Source organism: Nipponia nippon, unplaced genomic scaffold, assembly GCF_047370975.1.
Source record: "Nipponia nippon isolate SJK-2023a ecotype South Korea unplaced genomic scaffold, ASM4737097v1 scaffold_1, whole genome shotgun sequence".
NCBI classification, from domain to species: Eukaryota; Metazoa; Chordata; class Aves; order Pelecaniformes; family Threskiornithidae; genus Nipponia; species Nipponia nippon.
In genome coordinates, this window is record NW_028262290.1 from 166,090,210 (window position 1) to 166,108,111 (window position 17,902).

Sequence of the window (17,902 nt, forward strand, 5' to 3'; positions counted from 1 at the left end):
ACAATACAGGACCTACAGGAAACTCATTCCCTTCTGTAAAAGCAGCTTGAAGCCAGACAGAGCACTTAGGTGTCTAAAATTAGGAGACACGCAGAAGGACAACTGTATTGAGTCCTACAAGACATCTTACCTGAGACTCAAATGGATGGGAATCACTACATAAGTGCAAACACCTCCATTTGAGCTCATGATCCTGGACAACTCTTGTGACAACCTAGTCAATACAGCTGATGGCTGAGGGCACCATGCTGCAATTAAAATAGGTGAATGGCAGCCTAAAGCACCCTTTCTTGATGCTGGGACCTCAGGTAGCCAGCTCTGATGGAGCCATCCACACCATAGACTTCTAAATTAGAGGACCACATCCACTATGGCAAACTCCATGTACCCATAATAGAGTTTGAGGGAGCAGAAATGCCCTTCACACAGACTGTCCTACAGCTGGCTGCAATGCCAGAGTGAAAGCACAGCCATGGTTTCGCAATGGATGGGGCCTCGAAACCCCACGCTTGGTGCTCTGATGTAGCTCTGAGCTGTCCTGCAGAGGAAAGCAGTTTTCCTCTGGATTCAGATCAATGCAAATTATCTCCCCGTTGGTGGAAGCGGACAAATTAGGAGTCGGGTTAAGCCCTGAGCACAGTATGAAAATTAACAGCCAGCTGCTCTGAGGGTCACACACCTGGAAGACGTCCAAACCACAAGGAGTGGGGAATGCAGGGACCCTTGTGGGAGGGGGGCACATCCAGCCCATGGATGCCCATGGTGGCTAGGTTTTGTTTATTTTGTTTTTTCCATGCACTCTCTGAATTCATGCAGAAGCCATCTCCAGCTCTGTTTTGGTTTCCTGTTCTGCCAAAGCCACCAGGCTGCTGTGAAGTTTCTACCCTGAGACCAGGCTGGTGGAAAGCTGAGATGCAAAGGGGAGCGGAGAGGAAGTCTCCCACCAAACCAAGAGGGAGGGGGAAAGGGAGATCTTGTTACACGTTCAGCATGCAATACATCTGATATAGTACTTACATTTTTTGCGGTTCAGTCTCTGAGTTATGGTTGGAGTGAGGTCGGGAAGGCAGGATCAGGTGGGCTAGCTCACTGCGGACAGATCATTTCACCTGGTTATACAAGATAGGTGGCTGTGGTTTGGTGGCGCTTTGCAATGTGTGGCCCGAGAGGATGGCAGAAAGGAAGCACTTTGAGGCTGTGCATTGCCTGAGAGCACCACAGAGCATGACCTAGAGAACATGCATGGTGCATGACTGGATGGGAAGTGATTTCACCAACCCCAAAACCAGCTCAGCCACATGAAGGGGGCCTCATCCTGCCCAGCACCCTCCAGAAGCAACCATGACTGGCTCAGCCATGTGAAGGGAAGGCCTCCAGAACATTCTTCTACAGGCCCTGTTGGCAGGGAAGGGGACAAGTTGAGTACTCTTTAGGGAGATGGCAGATGCAAGAGGCGCAGGAAAGCTATAAGAGATGGGAAGAAAGGGGGGATCAGATCCATCCCACATCTTCCCCATCATTATCTCATCCCAGCAGGGCATGGGATGGAGTAGGCAGACGGCAACATTCAAGGACACCAGTTTTGAAACTGATGTTCCCTATACTTGGTACTGTACTGTGAGTTTTACAATATTTTGCTGATAATCCCAGCCCCTGGAATCATAGACACTGGGGTTTTATCCTTCTGGTTTTCCTTTAGCTTTTTTTCAGCTTTTCTTTTTTTCAGTGCATATGTGTCCACAGTTGAAACAGTGAAGGACTACTGCAGAATTCAAATTAAATGACACTGGTTAAAGTATCACACCTTTTAAACTGGGGTCTCATGGTGTGGCAAGGCCAGATTTTTGAAGAGTGCGTTGCTTCTTCCAACAGGTCAGTGGATGACCAGTGACAGTCAGTCTGTCTTCAGGGTGGATTTATAAGAGACATCAGGTAGAGCTCCTGCTGTAGCAGGATGATCTAGTAGGTAGTGCACTGTCTTGAGACTATGGAGGTCCAGGTTGTGTCCATGGCTTTGTCATGCATGACCTTTGTGGTCTTCTGTGAATTATTTAAACTCCCATCCATCTCAGCTCCAGAAAGAGGGTTCTCAGACCCTGGAGGTGGTTGTTTCAGCTGGCAGATGACTCAATATTTTGTTACCTGGAGGACCTTTCCTGATTCAGCATTGCAGTTTCCACCAAGCTGGGACCTCCCTTGTGCTAGGACATGAGTGAGACCTGGAATTGCCTTTAGAGCTTTTTTTTTTTTCCCTCCTGGGTAAATCCAGGTCTCACCATTCCTGAGGACAAACACCTCTAGGAACTAGTAAGCATGAGCTGCCCTCCCAAGGGCTGCCTTGTGTGGCCTTTTGGAGAACCTCAACCTTTTGCTCCTGAGGATTTCCCCAAGGACCTAAGCACCCCATCCAAAAAATCACCTTCCCTGAAGGCTCCCCATCACGACACCAAGTAAGATTTGTGGCACCTATGTCTGCAGGCAGGCACACCAGCGTGCATGCATGCATGCATGTGTATATCTTGGCAGTTTTGACTCGCCATCCTTTCAAAAAGAGGCCCTGTGGTTAATCAGAGGAATTAACCACAGCCTCCAAAAACGTCCTGCCAGCCAATCAGCAGGCCCTTCCCAAGGCCATTGCTGCTACAACGGTGGTGTTGTCCGGTAGGAACGTGGATCTTTCCGGTTAAATTTCTGAATGGGGCTCAGGGACACTTTTGTTCAGCTGGGCATAGTAACACCTCACAACTGCCGAATTACCAAGAATCTTAAAGTTGGAGTAGGATTTTTATGGTTTTTTTTAAATTTTCACCATGGAGGCAAATGTTTTCCAGTTCAAAGAGGATCCCAGTTTGGCAGTGGGAAAAGCGCACCAGGCTTTGAAGGGAAAGAGCTTTTTTCTTTTCCCCCTAAAGTTCTCGAATCTGCTCACATTGGCTTTTTAATGCCTGCTGCCTCCACAGATATATAGAGAGAGATATATATAAATACGTACATACACACATGCTAGATTAATATTGGCAAGCGCACCACTCTACCAATGGAAACCGCAAAGAAACATTCACATATCTGGGGATTCTGATGTAATAGGGCTGAGGTTTCACATTCCAGGACAGCATTTCTAGACTCAAATCAAAATCAGAGCTGTCATTCAGAGCCCAGCGTTACTAATGTTATTGCAACCCAGCGGGTGGGGTGAGGGAAAGGCGGGAGGCAGGGGAGGAGGGAGCAAGGAGAAAGATGCTGAATTGGTTGGTTTCTTCGAGGTTTATTTCTGATTTCAGATGATGAAAGGTGGTACAAGCAAGGATGGTAGCAGGCATTTTAACCCTTTTCAGGCAGATATTCAGTAATTCCTGAGTTAAGCTGCATGCCCCAGCAGAGGATGAAGAAAAGCATCTCAATATTTAACGGAAAGCTCAGCGTTTCTAAGCCCAACTCTAAAATACAGAGGGCCAAGACAACTAAAACCTACTACAGGATTAATTACTGTGAGCTCTCTTGTGACAGGGCCTTTTCCAATGGGACTTTGGCAAGCTAAAGTTGAGTCTGGATTGGATAGCCACAGTCATAAGCTGCTTTTGATTTAAAAAAAAAGAAAACTAAATGCAGATGATTTCTTCTCATATCCCACAGCCAAAGTATATCTTCCCCATGTTTTCTGTGGTGGGTTGCCACTCCACCAGCCTGGACGTCAGTCATTCAGCAATGGTATGGCATAGCCTTATGGCTAAATTTTACAGTTCCAGCAAAAATCCCAGGTCAGTGGGCATTTTGTTCAAGCAAAAGTTGCCAAGTGATCTCTGGATTTGGCTGAGAGTTTGTAAAGCGCTTTGGGTTCCTTTGGGGTGAAAATGCTGCAAAACTCCCAGGCACGGGATTAACCCAACTCCATCACTAGTCCCTTGCAAAACTCCTGGCTCCCCCTGGTCATTAGGAAAGACGAATAACGCTTTCCAAGCTGCTCTTATGTCAAAAAGGTGACATCAAGTGTGATTGCTAAAGGTTTCCCAGACCCAGAGCTGTGCAACCCCAGCAGGTATGATAGCCTGTATCTCTGTGCTGCTACCACGGTTGTGTTACGATGCAGTAGGACGCGTTCTAATGTGACGCTATTTTTTCCATCATTTGTACTGCAGGAGGTCTTTGATCGCCTCTATTTGATTTATACTGTTGGATACTCCATCTCTCTGGGATCCCTCACAGTTGCTGTCCTTATCCTGGGATACTTCAGGTAGGCGGCTCTGTTTCTACCTAAGCAAGTTCTCACTAGACTGGAAAAGCCTCAGGCTTTCCTAAAGGATAAAACTGGGGTGGCATGTGCTTCTTTAGCAAGCCACAAGAGGTTGCATCTGTGCTTTGGGCTGTGTTAGTGCCACTTATGTCAAACTTCTTGGCGGATGGTGGGTGGGATGTTTGAACTTCTTCCACTTGCCTGCAATGGAGTTTTCTAGACCCTCCTTGTAGGAAATGGGAAAAGAGGCATCTCCAGGAAGAGGTTTGTCGCCCTTGGAAGACTATCTAAGGTTTTCTGTCCCTATCACCCCTGCAGATGACAGGCTTATATTTAGATGGCTACTTTTTAGATAGCTAAGGTTTCACAAGGGAAATTCCACTCTAAACACAAATATTCATGAAGGACAGGCCAGCTGAAGAGGACCTTAGCCATTGTAAAAGTACCGGACTGACTCCTCCAATCTCCCCATGCTGTACCTAGGGAGCCAAAAAAGACCGCTCACCCTCCTAAACTCTGATTTTCTGCCCTCCCCTTCCACTACCCCTGCCAAGGGATGTAGACCCCTAATTAGCATTTTGAACCCACATCATCCAGCCTTCAGACCTGGCTATTGCATCTCCTCGCTGCTGTAGAGAACAGGGGAAGGGAGGGCTGAAAGGTCTCACTCACAGCTAGAAGTTGGTCCTTTGGGAAACCATACCTGGTAAGCTGCAGGTGGAGCTGGGTGCTGAGTCCCAGCCCCCTGAGCCCCAGATTGGCTTCTCTTCAGTGGCTGGCAATGACTTCTCCTAGCAGACAGCAGGACCCAGACAGTGGCTGTGGAGGAAAATTCTCCACGCAGCAAACAGCCATGTGGTGTCTGCAGATGAACTCAGCAGCTCCCACCGTACAAGCTCAAGCTAAGCCCTGGACACATACTACTGGGAATAAAATGTGTGGCCTTTGGCTCTAAAAGTGCTCAGACCACTCTGCAGTGAGCAAAAGAAGGGCAGGGGATTTGCTTGGATGGCAGAGCATCCCAGCGCCTGAATCTGTGACACACAAGCCAAAGGGGACTGCAGACCCCTCCTGGAGGCACTTCACATGATGTAGTCCCAGCACCCATCCCTGCCACCACCCTCCTGCCCTCTCAGCCCTTACCCCCCTGTTTCATTTCCCGCTGGACACTGGCAAGGTTGTTAAAATATTTAATGTCCACCTATGCAAGCGTACTCCTAGTTTCAGGAGACACGCTCTCTCTTTCATCACATAGTCGGAGCACCTCACTTGCAACACAGACTACATGGATGACTATGCTAGAGCAACTTTGTCCCAAGGATCAAAGCAGCCACAGGGACCAAGCCAGATTTTATTCCAGATAACATATAATCCAGAGATTCACTGACTACATTTCAAATGCAGAGAGCAAAGCCCATCTTCATTTATACCTCAGCAGTTCCATTTGGAGTAATTTGTATTATGATAGCATAGGAAACAACTGTTGTTACTGTGACAATCTCCCACAAAGGAGAAAAAAATACCACAGCTATTATTTTTTATTTCCATTATTGGATATGGGGATTTAAGAGAGTATAAACTCATTAATAGATTCATGCATGGCTAGCCAGGCAACAGAGCTATAGGGGACAGAAGGGGACCCAGCAGGTCAGTTAGCTCCTTCTTCTCCCCAAAGGCAGGATCACTGTTTCTAAAACACGCCTCATAGATATGAGTCTAACCCATTCACCTCCTACTATCCAGCTTTTCCCCAAAAGGATCTTAAAGCGCTTTACAATCAGCATTTGTGGGGTCATTGCTGCCATTGCTGGGGTGGAGCCCAGAAACTGCTCGATATGACCAAGCAATGGATAGTGTCTCTAACGGCAAACAGAGAAAACAGCCCAGCACACTATAGTTACTACTATAGTTGCTACTAAATTTGAACTGGGCACAAAGATTAGCAGTTTACAACAACCTCTGCAAGGTTTTTAGTGGCCACAAGTTCTGTAGCCTTTGTAGTCTACAAAGTGCAGATAAATGTGAAGCTTTAAATGCAGGGTTTGACTCTGAGAGGGGTAGATTTGTTGGCAGGATGGACTTAACAGTGAAAGGGACACACGCAGGATACACACTTTAGTACCAGTGAGCACTGTGTATGTATCCTGCCTTCTGTCTGTACATCTTGGAAAATGACTACACCTCGGATGCATACTCATTGCATGTGCACTGAACAACACGGACGTGCTCATCATGCATGCACCGCACATAGGAATGCACGTGCCTCGCACTGCACTCGCACTGCGCAGGCACTGCACACCAGATGTACATTCCCTGAATGGCCACTGCACACTGGATGCATGCTGACGGCACACACCCTGCACATTGGCTGTGCACCAGCTGCATTCAGCCCGTATTTCAGATGTGCACACATTTCACGCATGCTTCACACTGAATGCACCTTCAACTGCCTCCAGATGCATGTCCACTGCGCACACAGTGTCCTGCACCTGCAAACTCATCACACATGTACTGCACACACACTGCATGTGCACTGCACACACACTGCACTCCCGTTTTGCACACACTGAGCACAGACTGCGTATCACATACCCTCGTCCTGCTGCATGTGCACTGCACGCACACCATCCTCCAGATGTAAACTCACTGCCAACTGCATGCATGCTCGCTACCCATGCCCAGCACAGGCAAAATGCATCCCTAATTCTCTCCAAGATTTCCCAGTCAGAAATAAAGGAACTTAATGAGTACAAGCACAGCATTGTCCTAATGCAAAGTCAGCAGCAGTGTGCTGCAACCAAACCCTTGGAGTAGGTATTAATTAATTTGCCAACCTCATGGGTGAACCGTGAGCACAGGGCAGCAGCGGCACCAGCGCTGCTTCCCCATGGTGGCACAGTGCTGATGAGAGGAGCTGGGGATCTTCAGAAGCAGAGGTGATCCTGAGTCTGTCCAACAGATGGGCTAAACTACTCCAATCCTTCTCTGTCTCCTCCTCCAGGCGTTTGCACTGCACTAGAAACTACATCCACATGCACCTGTTTGTCTCCTTCATGCTGAGAGCCGTGAGCATCTTCGTGAAGGACGCAGTCTTGTACTCTGGGTCAGCTTTGGAGGAGATGGAACGGATCTCAGAGGAAGACTTGAAATCCATCACTGAAGCACCTCCCGCGGATAAATCACAATTTGTGAGTATCGCCAGAGCACTCAGCCCCTCTGCGCTTCACGCCTCTGTCCTCTGTTCAATACCTCGCCTCTTTCAGGTGGATTCTCCACCCTACTGAGGGACACCAGGTCCTCCCCTTTCTTCACCCTCCACAGCCTCTCCCCATCGCTTCTCACTCCCTCTCAACCCACCGGCCCAGAAAGACTGCCCAGCCCCAGAGCTGAGGAAGAGCTGTTCCCCATGGTGTTCAAAGATAAAGCCAGGGTTGAGGTTTTGGTTCCCATCTACAACTACTATTTTAAATACCTCCCCTGATGCCTGCTAAAGCGTATGCCTCTGGAAGCTCCCCTGGCTATCCCAGCACAAGGCACATCAGTGCTTGTGTTTCACAGCATGTACTTTTCTCACCACAAAGTGAAATTGGCAGATTTTCCACCTGGAGCTTCTCTCTGTATGACCCATGGAGGCATCACTGCGCTGTATCATCTGTGCCATCCGACTGACTGCCCAGATGTAGCAAAGCTACAGTTCAACGTGTCCTGGGAGGCTCTCAGCTCTGACTCCAGAGCCAGAGCAGAGGCAGCTTGTGAGGAAAAAGGTCAGCATCTCACCTCACTGTAATTTTGCAGCAAACCATAGCTGGTTGCTCCTGTTGTGATTTATCACTCCCATCTCTGAAAAAAGGCATTTTAGAAGGGCCAATGGAGGAATTATGAGCTATCATAAGAAAGGGTAGGGTTCATCTACAAAAAGCAGATGTCTACAAGGGAGACACCTTCATTCAGGCTAGTCACCTCAGGTTCCATCTATGGTCAGCTGAGTCAGTACGGTCAACACAGCCAGTCGAGTCATGAGTATGATACATCACATCCTAAAATAAAAATTGAAGTGAAGTCAGGTGAACTTGTCTCCAGAAGTACATGGTTCTTTTCACTGTATGGAAAGCTCAGATGGAGACATCTGCACTGTCCATGTGCTTGGGGGAGGTGAAGCCCATCCGCAGGTTTCAAAGTTGTCCCTACTCACTGAGGCTGTCTGCTCTCCTTGTCATTGGTCTCATCACAGATTTCTCATGGTGAATCCCAGGTATGATAGCTCATCATCCATGAATTGTTGGATGCTGCAGAGGCAGACGAGGTAGATTTTAGTCTGGATCAAGGGTTACCTTCAATGCACACAAAAAATCTGAGCTAGCTCAGACATCCTAGTGGAGAGGCTCTCACAATGTGGCAACAAACTTTCTGCCTGTGTATTCGTTCAGCTTCTCAAGTCTTTCACAGCTTGTGCTACTACCAGGGACCTGGCCACCAACACCCCTGCATAAAATCAGCATATATGAAGTGTCCCACTGTGCATGCAAGTCCCCCCAAATGGAAATATGTTATCGTGTTTCCTTCCCGTTTCAGAGATCCATTTCATTAATTTGGTGAGTCTCTGGCTGGAGCATTCAGCACACTTCAAAACACTCCCTTTTTGGAAAGAACACAAAATGTTTTGCTGCATTGTTTCTCCTTGGGCTGGACTCATTATAAGGAATAATTGGGATAATATATTGCATTCTTTGAATATTAACATTTTAATGCCATTTCCCATTCTGCCAAATTGAAAGGCAAACAAGTAATGAAGGCGACAATGAATGTGTTTCTTTTGTTTCCAAGTGAAGTGGGAGATTTCCAACTGTTGCCTGATGCTCTCTGTGTGTGGGTAGATGGTGATTTTTTGTAAATATAAAAATTATTATTAACCCTGGATGGGGATTTTTAATTGATCTTCCTTCTCTTTTAAATCACTTTGTCTGTAAAAGAAAATGGGTGTAAAAGTGTCCATATGTTATATATATATATACATGTATATGTATATAATATGTGCATATTCATTTTGATTGGCAAAGGATTAGCATAAAAGCTGGGCCAGCATAAAAAATGCTTTTTTTATTTACAAGGTACTTATTATTAACATTTTCTGCAAGTCACTTGTATTCCTCTCAAAGTAAGGAGCAGCATGGAGATGTGCTGCTGCTGTGGGATGTGTTCAGTAGTCACAAGTTTCCTGTGAAACTGGACTACGCAGAGTCCTAGCATTTCCACATTGACAAGAGATGGCATTATGTGTCCCTTTGTACCAGTTAACCCTGTGAGGCATCCTTACTTTGCAGCCTTTCTCTACTCGGGCTGAGAAATGTTGGAACAAGGATAGCTTTGTCCTGCTCTGCCAGAAGGGCAGGGGAGGGTTGAGTCGCAGTCAGGGTTTTCCTCTCAAGAAAGCGAAGGATTGCAGGTCGGTGCAGAGTGAGAGTTCAGCTAACACGCCCATTTAAAATCAGCGTGTCCTGGAAGTCTCTACCAGGTCTCCCACCTTGCAGCTCAGGTCTGTTCAGAAAACACCTTGTCTTTGTGGAAGAAATCCTCCATCTTCGGTTTGCTCTTGCAGAACCAGTTGCCAAAGCCTACAGCAGCCATCTAGGGTGTCTTCACACTTGTTGAGGAAAGACAGGCAGCCCTGGAGGACCCTGTCTTGGAGTCCATGACAGGATGGCGTGACTCACCCTCAGCACGGTGCCTTTTATCTCTCCATGAGCTGAGGAGGGAGTCATACTTCCAAGTGATGTGACTTGCACCAGGTCACCCAGACCAAGGTGACTTGGCCACGGCCCTTTGTCCTCTAACCTGGACAAGAACCACAGGGAAAAGATGAAGCACAGTTGTCCTAGAAAGCATGTGAGCGCCTCATCAGTGGGGTTGGGGAAGAGTAGGATCAGGTCAGCACCTCTCCACATGTGCCCTGTCATCCTACATATCCCAACTCACCTGCTATTGGAGACACGACATCAGGCTGAGGGGAAGCTTTCTTCTCAATTGTTCATCTCTTCTGTTCTTGCACTGATTTTTCCCCTTTGTAAAAGCCCTGCAACAGAATTTTCCGATTTATTTTTTTCCTTTCTCCATCTTGTTTTCTAGCCCATCTTGGTAAATTATGGCTTTATGTAGAACAAGAACTTCACACCATGTTCCTTACATAACCCTGTCTTTCTGTGGTCATTGCAGGTGGGCTGTAAAGTAGCGGTTACCTTCTTCCTCTACTTCCTGGCAACCAATTACTACTGGATTCTGGTGGAAGGGCTCTATCTCCACAGCCTCATCTTCATGGCATTTTTCTCAGAGAAGAAGTATCTTTGGGGATTCACATTATTTGGCTGGGGTAAGTCATGGCTGCTCCTTACAGCTGACCTGTAAGAAGCCTGTTGGAGTTAGTCTTGGAAGCAGATAGTGCATATACATAAATATAGGGGAGGGGACAGCGGCAGGGTGAGTATCAGAGACACAGTGACTCTTGCAAGGACAGGTTAACTCTCTGGTGAAGCCTTTATCATTTCTAAATTGTGGTATTTACACTGTGGCACTTCCAGGATCTCTGGAAGGATCAGCCCAGGCTTGGAGGGACAACACATCTTGCCATCCTTCCAGGGCAGCAGATGTGTGCATGTGACAGCCGATTTTAGTGCAGTCTCTGAGTTATTCCCATCACTGCCAAGTATCTCCTGCTGAGAAACAGGCGTTGGGCTGGAGGGGCGGAAAGTTGCGTGAGGCTGTGAGCATCTGCTCCCAACTGCAGACCTAAGCTCTGATTTCCTACCTCAGATCTCCGTTGCTTTAAAAAGCTCCTGAAGTTTCACGAGTGTTGGAGCACCAGTAGAAACCTGCAATTTGTGGGGATGCCTTTTTTTTTTCCTTTTCTTTAACTTGGGCATCTTTTCCTGGAGTAAGGAGAAAGGGGTGGGATGTGGGTGCAGGGAAGGTGCTCATTAGTGGAAGGTGTTGTGGGCACACACATTTCAGACAAGAATGTGCTTTCTGTTCCCTTCTGGCATCAGCTTTGGCTTGCAAGGAGTAATGAGGTGCTGGCAGGCCGAGGACAATAAAACAACTGCCCACGGTTGTGTGAACTGTGTGGACTGTAAGGGAGAACCGGAAACGTATTAGATGATCCTCGAGGACGTAACTAAGAATAATGGGGTGTAGGTCTACAAAGGAGCTTACAGCAGGAAAAACCTGTTCAGAGGTGTATATGGTTACCAGTTTCCAGGTCCAAAATGCACCTGGCCACATCCTGACTGCATTTTAGGACAAGATTAATGTGTGCACCACACCATCCCCATTCCAGCACATGACTTCTTCTGGAAGAAAACTGCTGTCTCTAACCATGGAGCTCTGAGCAAGCCAGATAGTGCAGAACCGATTATAGGTTTTTGCTTTGTGAGAGTAAGCAAGGGATTCAGTAACACAGCCCGCAGGACCCTCTCCAGCCTTCCTCCTTCCCAAGTGTGATACAGGGCAGAAGGGAACCAGAAGCTCCTTGCTAACCTCATGTTCAGCTGGTGCGTAGGTCAGAAACTGCTGGTCCTGTCATGATAAAGACAGGAGGTATAAATATGAGTCCCAAAGTGGGCATTCATCTCTCAGGTAAAGTCTAGTCCCAGCCAGATGGTAGATTTGGGGGAAAATAAATAAATAAAGATATTTTTGGGGTACAGGGTATTTCTTACCTCAGCTGCTGTGAGACAGAGATGACTTTAGGTGTCATGTCTTTTTTAAAACAAATGAACAAAAACCTAAAACAAACAAACAAACAAACAAAAACCCTAAACCCCCACCCTCTTCCAAACCTTCAAGCAAGTAAAATTTGCTTCTCAGAGAATGGCACTAAACTGTACAGAGCAGACTTAAAGAAGCAATTCCCCAAAGCAAATTCTGGAAGAGAAGGAAGCAGTTGAAAAATAATGCCATATGTTTAACAAGAAAAAACAACTTGATGCTGCTCGTAATGCAGCCAAAGGAAAACAGTCTGACAGGCATGGGTTCCTCTCATTAATTCTTCCAACCACTGCCAGAGTATAATCATTTTATCAGAGCAACCACAAAGCTGAAGTCACACCTGTCACAACACCAACCATCTATGTGCTTCCAAAAGTTTGAGGCTGCTCAATTTAAATTCCTCTGGAATGAGAACATAGGATCCCTCCAGTTGCATTTGTTTTTGCTTTGTTTTGATTAGCATGATAATGTACACACACACCCGCACAGACGTATTGTTTTGATAGCTTTTGGGCACTGGGAAGGGCAACCCAATCCAAGACCCACTGGAGTCAGTGGAAAAACTCCAGTTCCCTGCAGTGGGCACTGGATCCTGCCCATACCACAACGATGAATGACAGGGAATCAGTGATAAATAATTATGACATTCCACATAGATACAGAAAAGACAACTTTGCCCCAAAAGCTGGGATTTTTTTTTTCTTGCTTGTGTAACAATAAACAGCGGTGCATTTATCCTGCTTGGAAATTTCCAAGGTGGGGGCGGGTAGCAAAAATCACCTTACAACATCTCATTTCCAGACTACTGAGGAAACCAGAACGTATAGTTACTCTTTGATGTCAGACCCAAAGATTTCTGTCGAGTCTTTTCAGTCCACATCCTCACTGGCACAAGGGAGCACAGCTCCGTGAAAGTCCGCAGCGCCCTTCTTGCAAGGGAGACACTGATGACAGAAAGGAACTTGTTCCTTGCCAGCACCCAACAAAAATAAATAAATAACGATATTATGGGCAACAATAAATTCCCCAGCAGACTTCAAGTTCCCTGCAGCTGTTTTATGAAGGAAGTCTAAGAAGCATGACCAATAGCTAGAAAACCCAAGCTGATTCCACTGGCATTTTTCCTTCACACCATGTTAATTCCCCTTGCGCCAGCTGGACTGCACTGGCTTTCAGCTACGGTGCAAATGAGGATTGCAGGGAGACCTGGAAAAGACAAATAGATCGATGTGTTACTGTTAGAGGTGCTTAGATCCAAATACTCGTGTTGGTGAGCCCTGCGTGTTTATCTAAGCAGAAATCATCCTTGCCTGAAAGTATTCGTACCTAACAGGGCAAGAGGCATAAGAGGGTATTATTAGCCCTATTTAATATGAGGAAACTGTGACACAGAAGGACTGAAAAAACACAGTCATTGTTCCTCAGAGAGGTTTTCAAATAGCAGGGAACTGAGACCAGATTTCTCCAGACCTACATAAGGTCTTTATTCATAAGTTTTATTCTCCTAGCAGTTGCTTTGTAACCACCTCTCTTACTCACAGCTTTGACACATGTATGAGGGCCATTTTTCCAACCGCTAGGAGACACGCACACAAGAAAAGCAACAGAGAAGAGCAAGGGGGTTGGGGTGGCCACCAGACTTTGCCCAGCTTGAGGTTTGCACTTTTTCCAGCTGATGGGGAGATACCTGACTTTATAGCACCTGCATTGTACACACTGTGTGTATTGACTGGAAATGCACAGCGCATACAATGTGGATTCTGTAGAAGTCACTCACGGCATCACCACCCGGTGGGGTTCATCCTGCGTCACGCCGGTCGTGCACGTGGGGTACATACGTGCAAAGGGGAGGACATGCATGCATCTATCCATGCCTGCATCTGTCTGTGCTCACAGCCATCCAGGAGATCACAGGCTTTTTGGAGACTCACTTTCCTTTCCTTGGTGGGTTGGCCAGATGCCAGAAAGACATGGACCTGCTCGAGCAGGTTCAGAGGAGGACCATGAAGATGATCAGGGGCTGGAGCACCTCCCCTATGAGGACAAGCTGAGAGAGTTGGGGTTGTTTAGCCTAGAGAAGAGAAGGTTCCAGGGAGACCTTATAGCAGCCTTCCAGTACTTAAAGGGGACCTACAGGAAAGATGGGGAGGGAGTGTAGTGATAGGATGAGGAGTAATGGTATTAAACTGAAAGAGAGTAGATTTAGATTAGATATTACGAAGGAATTTTTTACTGTGAGGGTGGTGAGACACTGGAACAGGTTGCCCGGAGAAGCTGTGGATGCCTCCTCCCTGAAAGGGTTCAGGTTTGATGGGGCTTTGAACAACCTGATCTAGTGGAAGGTGTCCCTACCCATGGAAGAGGGCTGGAACTAGATGATCTTCAAGGTCCCTTCCAACCCAAACTGTTCTATGATTCTATGATGCAGCTAATCATGTGTGACTTTCCTGCTCACAGAGCTGCATCCTCTTGGGTATCTTGCTGTTTGTGGATATCTTTAGATGTCTGACTTTGAGGACATCAGTCCTGACTTTCTGGTTAGTGGGTCGCCCATCAATGGGCACTGTGAGTGCTCAGCAGGAAGGATTGTCAGTCTTGGGGCATCACAGACCAGGACTTTCAAGTGGAGACACAAAAAAGTCACCCTCTGAAAGTAAAAGAGATACTGGAGGCAAAGCTAAGCCTTCTGACTCTCCAAGTTGAAAGACTAGCTTACCAGAGTGGGAGGAAAAGATTGAACTCTAGAAATTACCTGATGGCCTGAGCACTCCATTTTACATTGATGTAGAGAGAATCTAAAAATGGTGCAGAGGAAAGGGATGGGGAGGATTTATACCACTTTTTGAAAATTCAAGAACATTTACGATTTTTCACAATGCAAAAAAAAAAAAAAATTATGTAAGAGACGCAGAAAGACAAATGTAGCAATAAAACTGGTGCCAGGAATTTGCTTTGTGTGTTTTGCAGAAAATGTCAAAGATCCTTTTCCTAAGCTTGCCTGAACGGAGTGAGGCAGCAGTGCACAGGGCACAATAAATCCACACACAGGAATTTTTTAGGTATAACTATTTTCTCCTGTATATTTTATTGTTGCTAGAAACCTAGAAAACAGCACAGGATTAGTATGATGGGAACAGTGTCTCTTCTGAAGTGCAGGACAGGCTAGAGAGAAACAAGTACGTGTCAAGTGCATCTAAACCTCTGAAACAATCTGTCTTTCAAACTCAGAGCTTCACAATAGGGGGTCAACATCCACTGTCTCGCAGGCAGGTACCAGGCATGTCAGCCTCTCACCATGGCAAGATTCTCAGTTGATATAAACTGGAATATCACCACTGATATCAACAAAGGTATATACATTTAAGCCTTTGATAGCTCAGCCAGTAGTTCGGAGAACACACATATTTTTCATAGACAGGTGATTAACAGTTAGGAGGAAATAGACGGTGCTTGTTACAATAAATCAACACCTTCCCCAAGCCCTCAGCTTCAACACATTCACAGGTTCCCAGTGCAATAGGTTAAGTATTTTCTTTCCAATGCCAGCCATCGCAGGGGATTGTAAAGCAGGGTGCATTACTTACAAATGTATCTTTGTAGGCAGTGCTGCTGCGCTGGTCCTGAGTGAGGCTCTGTGTTTAATTATTTATGCTTTCTTATATTACCGTGGCATTTAAAGGTTCCAACCAAGATAACGGCCCCGTTGTCCGTGTGTATATGAGACAGGCGTCCTTGCTCCACACCCCAGCTCAGGAAAGCGTCCGTGGTCAGGAAAGCCTTTAAGCACTCTAATGAGACTTAAGTGCATGCTGAAAGTTAAGCGTGTGCTTATGCATGCCGAGCCCCAATAAGCTTAGACTGTGAACAGCGTATTTACAGTCATTGGTGATAAATGTCACCTTTATTTATTTTTTATTTTTTTTTTTTCACCTGAAAGGGGCTATTCTTGAATTTGTGGAAGCTACTGTGGATTTGATCCTGTCTTTTAAGGGAAGCCAGTAGGGGACTCAGTTGTACAAATAAAGCAGAACTGGACCCTAAAAAAATAAATAGAAGATTGCATTTGGATATTGATGATTCTTTTACTTTTCACAGGGAAAAGATGATGCCCAGTGTAACTGTGCTGAAATGAGGATGGTTCATTTGGGAGTGAACCTTTGGCTAAAGCATTTTGCAAGCGTTACTCTAAATTTAGCGTTTATCTGCTTCATGCAGCAAGTCTTTCACACTTAAAGAGCTTTTAATCCATCCAGCCCTGTGCCTGGAGATATGGACTGAGCCTGACTCCAGATCCACCTTTCCCTGACAACAGGGAAAGGGAAAAAATATCCTGGGAAAGGTGTGCTGCAGGAAGCCCTTCTCTGCTTCAAACCAAATCAGTTGGCTAGAGCAGGTATCAGTCACCCAGGTTCAAGCAGTACAGGCTACGTCTCTCTAAAGTAGTGCTAGAGGACAGGCACAGCAACTTGACAATTTGTCCTAGGTCATCTCCCAAGCACGAACCAGGAGGTAGTTTAAGCCTGGACCACTCCTGGCCAGCAACTCAGGAAAGCAAGCTGCTCTGTTTTGGAAGCCAGGAGAGTTTAGTATGTTGGACATGTCCACACCATGATATTTGTCTTACAGAAAATGCTCCCTTCCACTCTCTGGTTTACCATTTGGACTGCAGAAGAGATATGAGACCAAGATCAGGCTTTCCTAGTCTAAATTATGCTTGAATATTTAAAACCTGCTTCTTCCACCTTCCTTTAGCCCACTCCACCTGAGCTTATGGTCACAGAGCCCTCTGGTCCCCCTCCTCACCCCGTTTGACCTGTGTTTTTTTGCAGGACTCCCTGCTGTATTTGTTACAGCGTGGGCCAGCGTGAGAGCCACTCTAGCTGACACAGAGTAAGTCTCATTGGATTTTCTTTTCTCCTTTTTACGTGTGATGCTTTTGTGGGGCTTTTGGCAATGGTGACTTCATGGGTGAATTGAAAGGAAAAAAGGAACCAGGCAAAATCAGAAGTTATTTCTACTATGAAGTTAGCAGACTTTTGGGGGAGTGTGTGGCCGGGAAGGATAAGGTGGGTGCAACTTTCCTAGCTTTCCTTTCATTTTACAGAATTTGATAACTGTGAACACCTGCAGTTGCTATCCCTGGGGCTAAAGGGTGCTGCTCAGGGGTAGACAGGGACAGGACAGGGATCTTTAAAATCCAGAATGCGTAGGAATAAAGTTGGGCGATAGCAGGTTCAGCACAGTCAAAGGAGGCTGATGAGGTGGTGAAGCTGTAACCCGTCACTGCAGGAGGTGTGGATGCCAGCATGTCCTTAGGTTTAAAAAGCATTTGTACAAATTCATGGAAGATAAATTCCTCCAGAAGTATTAAATCCTCAGTAAAGTTCTGGCTCAGGAAGCTGTCCTGAACTGCAGATTGTTGGAAGAATATTCTAGAAAAATATCACTACCTGCTTGCCTGTTCCACGTTAAATATCAGCTTCTGGCTGCTATCAGAAACAAGATACTGGATCAGTTGGTTCCTTGGTCCTGCTCATGCACCCTCATGGCCTCATATTTTTACAGTATGCTGAATGAAGGATCCACAGCATCCAATCTTCAAACCCCAAAACAATCACATTTTCCCCAGTAATGCACAGGCTTGACCAAACAACAGGTTTCATCCACCCATGATATGCCAGCAAAAGTGTGGGGGTCCCCAGGCAACTTTTTAAATGGTTTTGCCTGAGAGAAGACTGCTTTCCAAACGGGATTTCAGCTCCAGGCTTGGAAGGAGGGAGTAGCACAGCTACTGGAGTGTGACGCATCTGCATTGGCACAGAATCATCCTCGTAGAGCCTTTCAGTCAGCACCGGTGGTTTCTCTGCCCCTGCCTCTCGCTTTCCTTGAATAGCTGCCTGGGCAGCATTTGGC

General features: G+C 46.3%; 1 protein-coding gene across 8 annotated transcripts in view; it reads left to right on the forward strand.

Moving 5' to 3' along the window:
• PTH1R (parathyroid hormone 1 receptor) overlaps positions 1 to 17,902 on the forward strand; it is a 152,020-nt gene that overhangs the window by 94,756 nt on the left and 39,362 nt on the right. For all 8 annotated transcript variants that reach the window (XM_087732126.1, XM_087732117.1, XM_087732103.1 and 5 more), the window contains 4 exons: positions 4,137 to 4,231; positions 7,233 to 7,419; positions 10,442 to 10,595; positions 16,819 to 16,879. In XM_087732126.1, the coding sequence (XP_087588252.1) occupies positions 4,137 to 4,231; positions 7,233 to 7,419; positions 10,442 to 10,595; positions 16,819 to 16,879 (497 nt within the window). The remainder of the gene's footprint in view (positions 1 to 4,136; positions 4,232 to 7,232; positions 7,420 to 10,441; positions 10,596 to 16,818; positions 16,880 to 17,902) is intronic.